Source organism: Mesoplodon mirus, assembly GCF_964341445.2.
Source record: "Mesoplodon mirus genome assembly, chromosome: 4".
Lineage (NCBI taxonomy): Eukaryota > Metazoa > Chordata > Mammalia > Artiodactyla > Ziphiidae > Mesoplodon > Mesoplodon mirus.
The window spans coordinates 110421500-110433969 of record NC_138979.1 but is presented as its reverse complement, the minus strand read 5'-3'; the positions used below and the strand labels follow the sequence as shown (position 1 = coordinate 110433969).

The window sequence follows — 12470 nt, the reverse complement described above, 5'->3', positions numbered from 1 at the left end:
TTTATAGACTTCACTCCATTCGACCCAAGATCCCAGGATTTCAAAGAACTGAAGAAACTGAAGACAGCTGTCCCAGAAGTTAGTCACTGATTAGGCAAAGGTATCTGGTGCCTGTTTCCTCACATTTGTTTTGAACATGCCCAGTGGTCTTGATTTATTTAGGGAATATTTGGAATGGGACATGGCTGGGCTTATCTGTCAGCTGGCCTCTGTGTTTCACCGTTAACATGCAGGGCCCTCAGGAAGATAACTGAAGAGACCGAGAATTGAGAATTTAAACTAATCTGTTTAAAATAATCTTTGACTTTCTCATTACCAATGTCTACGTGGTTTCTGCAAAGTCACAAAAACAACTGGAACGTGTGCTAAAACAACAATTTTCAGTGTCATCATAGAAACTAATCTTAGAGAATTGTGTTCTCCAATCCTGTTTCTCGCTTATGTGGAGCTAAACCTAACCCGCTTTTCAGATATGAAATATCTTCATGATTCTGTCCCAAAGGGTAAAATCAAAATTTAATATTGTAACTCCCAGCTAAAAGTCACACTAGTTCATCTGATGAACTTTGTGGTGCTGTGATATTACAATGCTCCTGGTGTCAAGGCCGCCAATATACTAGTTCACAGACTGAGTATACAAACATTGGCCCCATCCTACTCCTACCCCAAACCCCAAACCCCAAAAAGAAGTAAGAGAGGTTTGTTTTTGTAGGTTGCAAGTCCTGGTCTGGTTTATTTATAAAGCAATAAATATTAGAAGCACAAATAAATTGCACGTGTGTAAACAAACTGTACAATGATTGATGAGAGATGAGGGAGGGTGGTTCAGAAGACTCCAAGAAGCATCATACTGTCGTCCTGAACATAAGGTAGACTAAGAGAGAAGGCACCTTAGAAGCATTTGCGGTGGACAATGGATGGTCCTGCCTCATCATACTCTTGCTTGCTAATCCACATCTGCTGGAAGGTGGACAGGGAGGCCAGGATGGAGCCCCCAATCCAGACAGAGTACTTACGCTCAGGGGGAGCAATAATCTGCAGAATGAAAACAAAAACCACCAGTGAACTCTGAAGTTCCAAGCAACTGAGCACATGTTGAGGAGATTCACAGAAAATATATTGGTGATCAATTCACTGTAATGTGATACTTCATTCCCACAAATGAATATGGCTGAGTCAAGTTTAATACATTTCCTCTATTTCATCATTTCCATGATCAAAGTCGCCATAAAATAGAACTTCCCCACTTCTCTGAAACAGAATATAATGTGGCAATAAGCTACATGCATGGTGGAGGCTAGCCCGAAAGCTGGGGTCTTTTAAAATGTGTTCAAAGATTTAGATATTTTTTTCCTTCAAAGATTTATTTTTATCCACTGCTTGAAAGTGTTTCCAAGTCTCCTATCTTGGGAAAAGTGCTAGAAAAATCAGAAAAAGTGTTAGAAAAGCTAAAGTTTATGGGAAACGGGAAGCTAAGCGGTGAGGGGAAAGGAGTTAGGAATTCTGCTTGGAATACGGAGACCTGCCTTGCTTCCCCCAGTCACAGAGGTTCTTTACCTTGATCTTCATGGTGCTGGGAGCCAGGGCAGTGATTTCCTTTTGCATGCGATCAGCAATACCAGGGTACATGGTGGTACCTCCAGATAAGACATTGTTGGCATACAGGTCCTTGCGAATATCAATGTCACATTTCATGATGCTGTTGTAAGTTGTTTCATGGATGCCAGCAGATTCCATACCTAGGAACAAGTGTAAAAAAAGAAAAATCACAGTGCACTCAGGCCAGGGGGCCAGGGTAGAGGGAAGAGAATAGTACCCCTCTCTGTTGGTAAACTGTCACCATTTGTCTCTGAAACATATGTTCTTCTATAAGATACATTGCAGGGTTTTGGGGAACAGCTGTCTTAAAAGTGCAGACAGTAAATCCACAACAGACTGCCAAGAAACATGCAACTGTGTTTAGCACCTGTTTGAAGGGAACACTTGCTGTACCCATCAGATTATGGAGACGTATTAGGAAAGGATGAGACACACATTTACGGTAAATTAATGCAATTCTTATTTATGGACTAAAATAAGATCCTGACAAGCTTCCTCTTGGAAATCACTCCTTAGGAAAGATGTTTGGTGACATACAAATGTCCAGTTATTCCTATGAGTTGGATTGTTGTTACACTTAATAATAAGTGATGAAAGTAATGTCTAGCTACTTGGCGATGGAACATATCAGAATAAGGCAGCACTCTTGAGTCATCATCTCTTCCTTGCAGATATGGATTATTCAGTTACTACTCTGTCTCATTCCTTATTTTGAGATGAAGCCAGTGTGTCATCCTTTATCATATCATTGCTCCAGAGCAGTGATGGCCATCCCTGTAAGAAGCCATCGGGACCTGAGGCTGAACTGTGTGGGACTCCAAGCTATGACTTCTTTGAACACAAGGGCCTCTTAATCATTGTCGATTATAATAGCTTTTACCCTGGGAGCCACCAAGCGGTGTTTCTGCACCAGACCCTACAACTCACCAATGAAGGAGGGCTGGAAGAGCGTCTCAGGGCAGCGGAAGCGTTCATTGCCAATAGTGATGACTTGGCCGTCAGGCAGTTCATAGCTCTTCTCCAGGGAGGAGGAAGAAGCAGCCGTAGCCATCTCATTCTCAAAATCCAGAGCGACATAGCACAACTTCTCCTTAATATCGCGAACAATTTCACGTTCAGCTGCAGAAGTAAAGGGTGTCACAGTTAAGCTCTGAAAGATGAAGTCAGCCTTGAGGAGGTAGGTGGGTTCGCTGGGGGAGGGAAAAAAACAGACACATACTATGGCAGATGAGATACACACACACTCACCGGTGGTGACAAAGGAGTAGCCGCGCTCAGTGAGGATCTTCATGAGGTAGTCAGTGAGATCCCGACCAGCTAGATCCAGACGCATGATGGCATGGGGCAAAGCATAGCCCTCGTAGATGGGGACGTTGTGGGTTACGCCATCCCCAGAGTCCAGAACAATGCCTGTCAGAGAAAATAGACAAGAACAAGGTAAATCTCTGAGGACACCACTGCTTTAGCCATGTCAAAGCCTACTTCCAATCCTGGCTAAGAGATACTAGCGCTGGGCAAAGATCCAGATAAAATTAGATCCCTTACACATGAAGAATAAAAATGAGCGTAATGGATGCCAAATCTGAAGCCAGCAACAGTTCATCCTTTTAAATATTGTAGTAGAAAAACTTTCCCAGGACACTTTCAAATGACCATCCCTCTTACCAGCTATTAGCACCTTATGCAAGCAACCAGGCGTGTTTTTCTTTCCTCTCATCTAACTTACACATGTTCTTCTCTTTTTTTGACTCAGACCCTGTAGGGATGTTTGCCCAGGGGCTGTGATGGTGTCAACATACACCAATGACTGCTGCATTCCAGGTTGATAGTTTGTGCAAAGCCTCAATATGTGACATCACATACTTTAGGCAAGGGGAGGATCTAACTCTGTATTCTTTCAGTTCTTAGAAATAAGTGTGCTCTGAAACCAACCTCAGGGTATTACTGTTACCCCTCTCCCTTAGCAGAGACACCTTCCCGGGAGCGCGAGGAAAGGGATCATTCCTTTCTCACTGGGGAAACTGATTCCCAGCAAGGTCGAAGACTTGGGAATGTAATTAATCAGGGACTATCTCACAATCCCAACACACCTGTGGTACGGCCAGAGGCATACAGGGACAGCACCGCCTGGATGGCCACATACATGGCAGGGACATTGAAGGTCTCAAACATGATCTGGGTCATCTTCTCACGGTTGGCCTTGGGGTTCAGTGGGGCCTCAGTGAGCAGAGTGGGGTGTTCCTCAGGGGCCACACGGAGCTCATTGTAGAAGGTATGGTGCCAGATCTTCTCCATGTCATCCCAGTTGGTGATGATGCCGTGCTCAATGGGGTACTTGAGAGTCAGGATACCTCGCTTGCTCTGGGCCTCATCACCTACGTAGGAATCCTTCTGACCCATACCCACCATGACTCCCTATAAGAAGAAAGTAATGAGAAAATCAAGCTTCCACCGTGTCAGGAATATAATCAACGCCTTATTAATTTCTATCTAACTGCCCAAGTCAAGTGACACCTTATGAATGTGAGAAATAATACACAATAGGAATTTACCCAATTCAGAAATATCATTTAAAGTTAATCTTGTACCTTCTCCCCATCCCACCCCCAAGAGGTATAATTCTATTGTTTAGAATATAACTAGGGATGGGGAGAAATGAAGCTATTTCACCGAAGAAGCAGAGCCTCACCTCATTTTAAAAATACCACAATGCCTTCATTAAATTATTAAGCTCATCACATATGTCAACTGGAATATAAATGACTACATTGTGGAATGACTGAATTAATGACACACTGTATTTCTCCTAAGAAAAGATTTTGACATTCATCAAGTAAACATAAAAAGATGGACTGATATGCTATTACCATCCTGTCTGGGAAAGCCAACCTTCCTAGAGCTGCCCTGGAGTACCCACGGTCCACCAACACTGAGGAATACCACTCTCCTCCCTGGCAGCCTGTCTGGCCAGGCATTGAGGCAAAGCCAGAGAGCGTGGCATTTCTTTTAATAAACAAGGTGGTATATCACTGTCACCACGGCACTTTACTGCCTCTGTCATGACTGGCTTCTAAATATGCAACAGCCAGGAAGCAGATGGATTACATTTTGGGAGCCCTATAAACTGGCTGTGAACAAGAGGGAGCAATGTGGCTTGGCTCCCGGTTGGTTGGGATATGTTGTATTATTATGAGTTTTGAACAGGACTGAAAAGGGAGGCCAAGGAGTAAAGTGAAATGTGTAAGAGCTAGAGAAGATACTGAGGACTAAAAATGCAGGTCAGGAGTGGCAAAGAGAAGCTGCTGCCTTTTCACAGGAGGAAGTTGGACCCCTGGCAGAGCTGTGTCCCTGAAGTGGACTGGGGGAGCCGGGGTGGGGGGCGGTGCTGCACGTTTCCTGGTATGCTGGAGGGTGTGAGTATTGCTTGTCTGGGCTCAGATTGGAAGCGAATCCAGCTGTTTCCTATCTGACCTAATGAGTTCATGGATCAGGAGGGGCAGGTGAGACATTTCCTCGATTGCTGGGCTGAAGAGGTGGCAGGAAGGGTGTGGAGTGGGGCTGGGGAGTGCTCCAGGTGAGGGCAGGCTGTGCGGGGCGGGAAGTTTACCTGGTGGCGCGGGCGGCCCACGATGGAAGGGAAGACCGCGCGGGGCGCGTCGTCGCCCGCGAAGCCGGCCTTCACCAGCCCGGAGCCGTTGTCGCACACCAGGGCGGTGGTCTCCTCATCGTCGCACATCTTGGCGCAGCTTCAGTGGGGTCTACGGATGGAGGAGAGCAAGGCGGCCTAAGTTGAGTGCCTGCGGAGCTGGCCTCGTCCGCGTCCCCGGAGGAAGGGACAGGGCAGATGGGGGTCCCCGGGCAGGGGAGGGGGGCGGGGGACGCTGCCGTCTCCCTTCCCCTCCGGGCAGAAAAACGAGGGTGGGAAGAAGCTGCAGAGCAGGGGTGAGGAACCGCCCCGGCTCCCAGGCCAGGAGGCTCCTCCCCTGCCCCAGTGCAAGAGGGACGGTCACCCCTTAGCACGTCCTCCCCGGCCCTTTACATTTTCTCCTTCTCACGAACCGGGAAGCCACTTCGGGCCCATCCACACCCCCGCTCCATGCTCGAGCCCCAGCTGGAGGGAAAAGCACACGGCAGCAGAGACCCCAAAAGCCCCACTGGGGCCCAAGGCTACCCCTCCACGCGCCCCTCTCCAGTGAAGACCGAGACCCAGGACAAAAGAAGTTAGAACCAAATGAAAAGTTTGGTCTTAAGGGAAAAAAAGTGATGGAGCGGCGGGGGCGCGGGGCACCGGCTCCAGGCGCGGGGCGGGCGGCGCTGACTCACCGTCCGCGGGGCGGGCTCGGCTCGGCTGCTCGGGCGGTGGTAGGCGCTGGTGCCCCGCGCGGGGCGCGCGGCTTTATAGGGCGCTGATGGACGGGGTCAGTTGGAGCTGCCGGGGGCAGGGGTGGGGGGCCCGGTCGGCCACCTTGCCTTATTTGGTCGCCTTCGCACCACTGAGGAGCGCCGAGGCCATTCATGGAGCCAAGGGCAGGGGAGAGGATCAGCCCGGGGGCCCCCCAGACCATGTAAGGAAGGGGAGGGGGCAACCAGGGGGATGGCCAAATAGGGAGCTAGGGAGGGGCAGGCGGTGAAGGGTAGGGGGCAGGGGATGACCGGGTGACGCCAGCCCGCCCCCTCCCCCTTCTTGGGTGGAGGTGCCCCCTGGGTGTGCTGTGGCTGGCTCCGCCGAAGCCCCGCCGGCCTAAGAGACAACAAGCCACACGCAAGGGGAAGGCTTGGCACCCCGCCCTCTGCTGAGGGGTCCTGACAGCTGGGCCAGGGCAGCAGGGGAGTGACGGCAGTTTCTCATCTTCCCGGACAGAGAGCTGGGGGAGCAGAGCCCTGGCGGTCCTCATGGGCCCAAAGGGCACCACAGCAGCACATTTGGGTGGCCAGAAAAGGGGTGCCTGGGACAGGGCACCCTCCTGGCTTAGTCCCCACCAACCTGCATGACAACTCGGAGAGCTGGGGCTGTGCAGAAAGCTGAGATTAACCAAGGCCAACTTGGTCCCCAATTTATGCATGGCTCAGGGGCTGGTCAGGGAAAGAGGCTGGAAACAGCTGCTGTGAGAGCCTGCCCAGTCTTGCTGGAGGAGAGGGCAGGTTTACCCCAGCTGGGACATCAGGGGGCTCTCCTCCATGATTCCAGGGCTTTGCTCAAACTCAGACTCCTGTCTTTAGGCCAGGAAAGACTCCCCTGCTGCCAAAGGGAATGAAGGAACAAATGCCAAGGGTTGCTTGTCCACTTGCTGGTGGAGAGATGAACATTCATAAACTGGGGGCAAAAGCGTTTATTCCAAAGACAAGACTGAAAGAGAAATGTTCTTGTCAAGAAGATAACAGCAACTTCAACCGACTGAACATAGCACCGGGATGCGCAGTATGGTCATAACCAGGAATGAATTCGAAAAGTAGTCTCAGGCCCCACCCCAGAACTACTGAATCAGAATCTGCATTTTAGCAAGATGCTCAGTTGAGTCATATGTATGTTGAAGTGTGAGAGGCATTGGTATAAATGACATCAGCTTCTTTGTGGAGGATCTTGAGACTTTGGAGAAAGGGATTACTTGAATCAAGGAGAAGAGAAAGAAACAGAGACATAAGAAGGACACAGATCACTGGTTTGCCCTGGGTTGCCCTGTATTCTCAGTTCTTGACTGGCACTTTGATTTTTAATGCTTGTGTTTTTCCTCCCCTTCACACCAGTTAAAAATAGAAACTGGCCCCAGGCATCCATCTCTGGAGTGGTCTTGGATTGATATGCTAAGGAGGCCTGCTGATTAGATACTTGTCCAGACTGGGGAATGCTGGGCCCTCCCCGCTGAGCTCCCCAACCATGTTTGGGTTGGTCTGGAGGAGAAAGTATGAGGGCGGCTGGGTGATGGAGCCAGGTGAGGGTCACGCCAGCTGGAATCACCCTCTGCCACACGGTAGGCCTTTTTCAGTGAAAATGCCTGTTGACAGGATGCAAAGAGCAGAGCTGTTTTGGCTCAGGCAGACGCAGAAGAACCAAAAAACAAAGGAGAAATGGGACTGGTGTTACAGCCCAACATCCCTAGGTTTGAATCCCGCCTCTATCACTTACTACCTATTTTGCTCTTGGGCAAGTCACTGCGCTTTCATAAGCCCCAATTTTCCCCTCTGAAAGAGGACACAGTAACTCTTTTCAGGCAGAAATTATTAGTTATTGTAATAATTAGAGACAAGTGATATAAACCACATAGAAGACACAAAGCAAATTGTAACTATTACAATTCAGTAATAATGATAGTTTTGGGGGCAGCTATAGCTCTCACTTTTGAAGATTTGGGTCAATGTCATTCACTTATTGATTCAGCAAATATTTATGGCACAAGAACTGTGCTAGTCGCTGGAGGACAGAAATAAAACAGAGCAGGACTCATACTGCAGAGCAGCTACAGACAAGTCAGGGACAGTTATGGTACACACTAGGAAGAACAAGGAGGGAATCATTGGGATAGTCACAAAAAAAGGGATTCAGACGAGGGTTCAGAGAAAGGCTTCCTGAGGAAGTATTTCATTATTTTTAAAGCAGAGTAGGACTGAAGTGCATTAACACTTGTGTGAAAGAAAGAGTTTCTCCTTGGGAGTGACTGGTGGCACATTCCCACATTCACTGCCTTATGTGTAAAGGGAACTCCTGGAAAGTCTAGCAGATCACTGAACACCACAGTTATTCCCTGAATCCTTTGTAAATACTTCCAGGGCTCAGGAGGCCAATTCCAGTCCACCCACCTAGGAATCAGTCTGCCCAGGAGCAGGGGTGGGTAGGTCACTGGAATACTGAGACCAGTTTCATGAAATAGTCTTCACCCTTAAAATGTTTAGAAACAATTTCACTTTTTCCCACTTAGAACAAAACATATTTTCTTATGCACTATATTTATGGTATTTTTTGGTATGGTATGGTATTTTTTCCCCTTAAAGATCTATGATGGTTTGATATTTGTTCATTGCAGTACTGCTCAATTTCCACGTTTTAAAACTCTAAATGCTGTTTTTATATATTTACTTAAATTATAAGTCAATGGAAAATAAGATTCAATGACTGATTTTCATTTGACACAATTTTTTCAGGGATCCATTTAATTTGAAAATTGAGATTGGCTTCTGTCGTGTCTACTTACGTAAATAAAAATGATTTAACCTTCTGTGGTGCAGTCTAGACATTTCTTTTTTTTTAATTTTGGTAAAATATACATAACATAAAATGTACCACCTTAACCAACTAAAATTGTACAGTTCAGTAGCGTTAAGTACATTCACATTACTGTGTAGCCAACCTCCCAGTTACATTTTTTGATGTGAATTGTGACTAAATTGATTTCAAAACCCAAGAATGGCTGTGCCCTGCAGTTTGAGAAAGACTGGTTTGTATCCTATGAGGTAGGGAACCGTTGTGCCTGCTTTGCTCAAGGTCACACGGCTGAGCAAATGGAAGAGTTAAGGCTTCAAATCCAGGCACCAGACTACACTCTGTTCCTATCCACCACCCCAAATGCCTTCCAGTCCACTTGGGCTGCTGTTTCCCCAAGTAGAATGCTAGAACCACTTGCAGCCAAGTTACCTCTAACAGCAATTCAGATTCCCAGGTTTCATCCTGGAAGAGTGCATGTGCATTTTAAATAAGTCACCACCCCTCTTCCCCAGGTAATTCACAGAGGGAGAAACGTGGCGACACTGCCTGGCTGTTCTTCCCCAGGCCCGCGGAATTGTGCTGAAGGCTGCCCAAGCTGCCAGCGCTGGCCCGAGTCCAGCTTGGCTGACCTTGAGCATCCCAGCTGGATGGCAAAAGCCAAAGCCGGGGCGTGTCTCCAAGGCTCTCGAGGGCCAGCGAGGCCCTTCTGGGCAGGGACAGGCCATGAGGGAGACGTGCAGGGCTGGCTGAAGGAACAGAAGGTGGGACAGTTCCTGCTGCCCTTGCCTCGAGGGAAGCCTGTTTCATCCACCATCTGCTGGGATCTAGAAGGGAGAGGCAGGCCTCCTCCTGGCACTGGGGGATTAGCAGTCACTTTTCTCAGCTGTTCTTCTATTCGGAGGTGTCCAGTATTTACAGAGAAGCCAGAAACATACCGAACCTCCCCAGGAGCCCTCCCGGCTTCTCTTGCAGCCCCTCCTGCATTCCATGGGCTAGGAAGGAGGGGGTGGGCTGTTTCTAGCCCAGACCAGGGCTCGGGGAGCCAGCCTTCCTAACCATTTCTATTTTCTTTTCCTACACATTTGTTCACTCCCACTGTCCTCTGGCAGGAGCTGGGTTTCAGCTTTCATTAAAAGAAGAAAGTGACGTGGCTGTGAGGGATGCAGGCCCACACACATCCTGGAGCTCAGAATTCAATACCAAGGCATGCCTAATCTCCACCACATGCTGCCCTGTGCTTTACGTGCAACCACCGAGGAGATTAACCCAGGGGGAGGGTATCTCAACTCCAAATGAATTCTGTTCTAGGCAGATTCTGGCAGTCACTGCCTTCTGACATGATAGGACCAACTGTGATGAACCATTCAATGAGATTTAGGAAAAGAGGGCAAGACGAGGAGGATGAGGGAAGTGGAGCAGAATGTAGAAGGGAGGTCCATCTGGATCTTGGAGTCACCTAGGACTAATGAGCGAAAAGCCAAATCTTCACTCTCTTCTATCCTGGGAAATCGCAAAGGACTTCTCATCTTTTTAACTCCTTAAAAGGAGTTTGAATCCTCCTAGAATAAAGCGCTGAAGCTGGCAGGTTTCTGCTGGGAAGGTATTCCACTTAGCTCAGATTTGGCTTCCTCCCCATACTGGCAGTAACTATGGAGTTTCGGCTTTTCAAGCATTACCTGGAGCAAGCCTGTCTTCCCTAGAGAGCCCAAATGTGGCATCACCCAACTTGAACGTGGCTGCATTTTTTTTTTTTTTTTTGCTATACGCGGGCCTCTCACTGCTGTGGCCTCTCCCGTTGCGGAGCACAGGCTCCGGACGCGCAGGCCCAGCGGCCATGGCTCACGGGCCCAGCCGCTCCGCGGCATGTGGGATCTTCCTGGACCGGGGCACGAACCCGTGTCCCCTGCATCGGCAGGCAGACTCTCAACCACTGCGCCACCAGGGGAGCCCATGGCTGCATTTTGAGGTCACACAGTGCATGGGAGGTGAGAGCTGTGAGCTCAGAGATGCTCTTGCCCACCAAGTTCTCTCCGCTGCATGTGTGGAGCCCATCTCTTCCCCATCAAAAGTAGGCACACATCTGACACGCAACAGTGTGTAGCAATAATACTAACTGCTTACATTTATTAAGTACATACTGGGTCCATGCACTATCCTGAGACTTCATATGTGTACATGGTCAGCTTCTAGATGAAGCTGGACTGACTGCCAGCTGCAGAATCCATTTTTACAGACCTGTTCTTTAATATGATGTCACCAGCCTACATGGGGGGGGTTGTGTAAGAAATAGGTCACCACCTCTATTGCAAAGATGTTGTCATGGGTGTTCATCACAGGATACTGTCTTCTTTATGAGCCTCTTAGAAGAATTTCCTGTCTGGCTCTAGTTCCAAGAACAAAGGGCTTCTGCCAAGTAAATGGTTTGTTTTGATCCCGTAGATCCGGAATCTAGTGACAAACCAGATTTTTCTTTTGGCAGTGGCCAAGAAAAATCTTAGAAAACTACACTCGTGGCCCAATTGTTAACATAATTACAAATCATTATCGTCTATCTTGCACACCCACATCTATTTTTCATTTTCCTTTTTCTTCCACTTTTAAGTTTTATTTGTCCATCTATCTTTGTAAGCTTCCATACATCTTTTGTGAGAGAAAACAAAGGATGGATGGATAGATAGATAGACAGATAAAAAGGAACTCATGGGGACCATGGAGAAAATATTTGAAATTGGGGTGATCACTGTACAAGTATCCAAAAGTCCAAGATGTCTTGCATATGTCTGCCGGTTTCTTCCATCCCCATGCAAGAATATATTGCTTCATGAAAACACGTTTTGTCTATATAAGGTACTGTATAAGGGATTGTATCATTTTAATTTTCATCTTAATGTCATGGTACTTATAACTGGGGACCTAAAATAACCTTTCCCTCACTATGAAAATTGTAAGTGCTTGTTGTGGTGAACTAGGAAACATTGAACAGAGAAGGACAAAGAAAATGACATGCCTGGTTGAGGCTTTAAAGCCCTCTATTTTAACCTCCTTAAAATAAAATTAAATGTGACATAAAATTCATGAGGCCTTGCTTTCCATATCTACTTACAGTCGCTGGGCTGAGAAAAGACAAATAGCCTCCTATTCTGGTCGTTTGCAAGAATGTCCACTTGCTCTTTAAAGAGAGACATGCAAGGAATTTGCATTAACAGCATTTTTTGGTTTTACTGTTATAATCTAAATTATCTCTAGTCAACAGCTGGAACCAAAGAAGGCCAAACTGGGAGCAGCCTCTGCCCTTAGGATTATAGCATCCACATTTCACTTATATATTTTAGAGGGTGGGTTTTAGTTGCCAACTCAGCTGTTGAACTGTTTCAAAATTACAGTCTAAAAAGAGGAATCTATCATGAACATAAAACTAAACGACATAAATGTATTGCTGTAGGCTTTGTCTTTCTGTGGAGAGTCTGAAAGCGGTTGTTTTAGGGAATATTTACAGCTATTTTATGATGACTATTTCCAAACTCCTCTTGGTTAGGTCTACAAATAACCAATTCCTCTTACGTTTACAGACTCTCACTTAATTTCATAAATTAAAAAATAATAAAAATAAAGGCTTTCCCTAAAGCCAATCACCTTTGTTAACCAGAGGCAGGAAACCGAGATTGTTCCTCCG

The 12470-nt window shown here is 47.2% G+C and overlaps 1 protein-coding gene across 1 annotated transcript; it reads right to left on the bottom strand.

Annotated features, from left to right (window-relative positions):
- Positions 1-699: 699 nt before the first annotated feature.
- Positions 700-6053, bottom strand: ACTC1 (actin alpha cardiac muscle 1). The gene is made up of 7 exons (XM_082618444.1): positions 5923-6053; positions 5207-5357; positions 3690-4014; positions 2848-3009; positions 2527-2718; positions 1558-1739; positions 700-1035 (listed from the first exon to the last, which is right to left on the bottom strand). Exons 2-7 carry the CDS (start codon positions 5333-5335, stop codon positions 892-894), a joined length of 1134 nt encoding a protein of 377 aa, XP_082474570.1. The 5' UTR covers positions 5336-5357; positions 5923-6053; the 3' UTR covers positions 700-891.
- Between the last annotated feature and the right edge of the window lie 6417 nt (positions 6054-12470).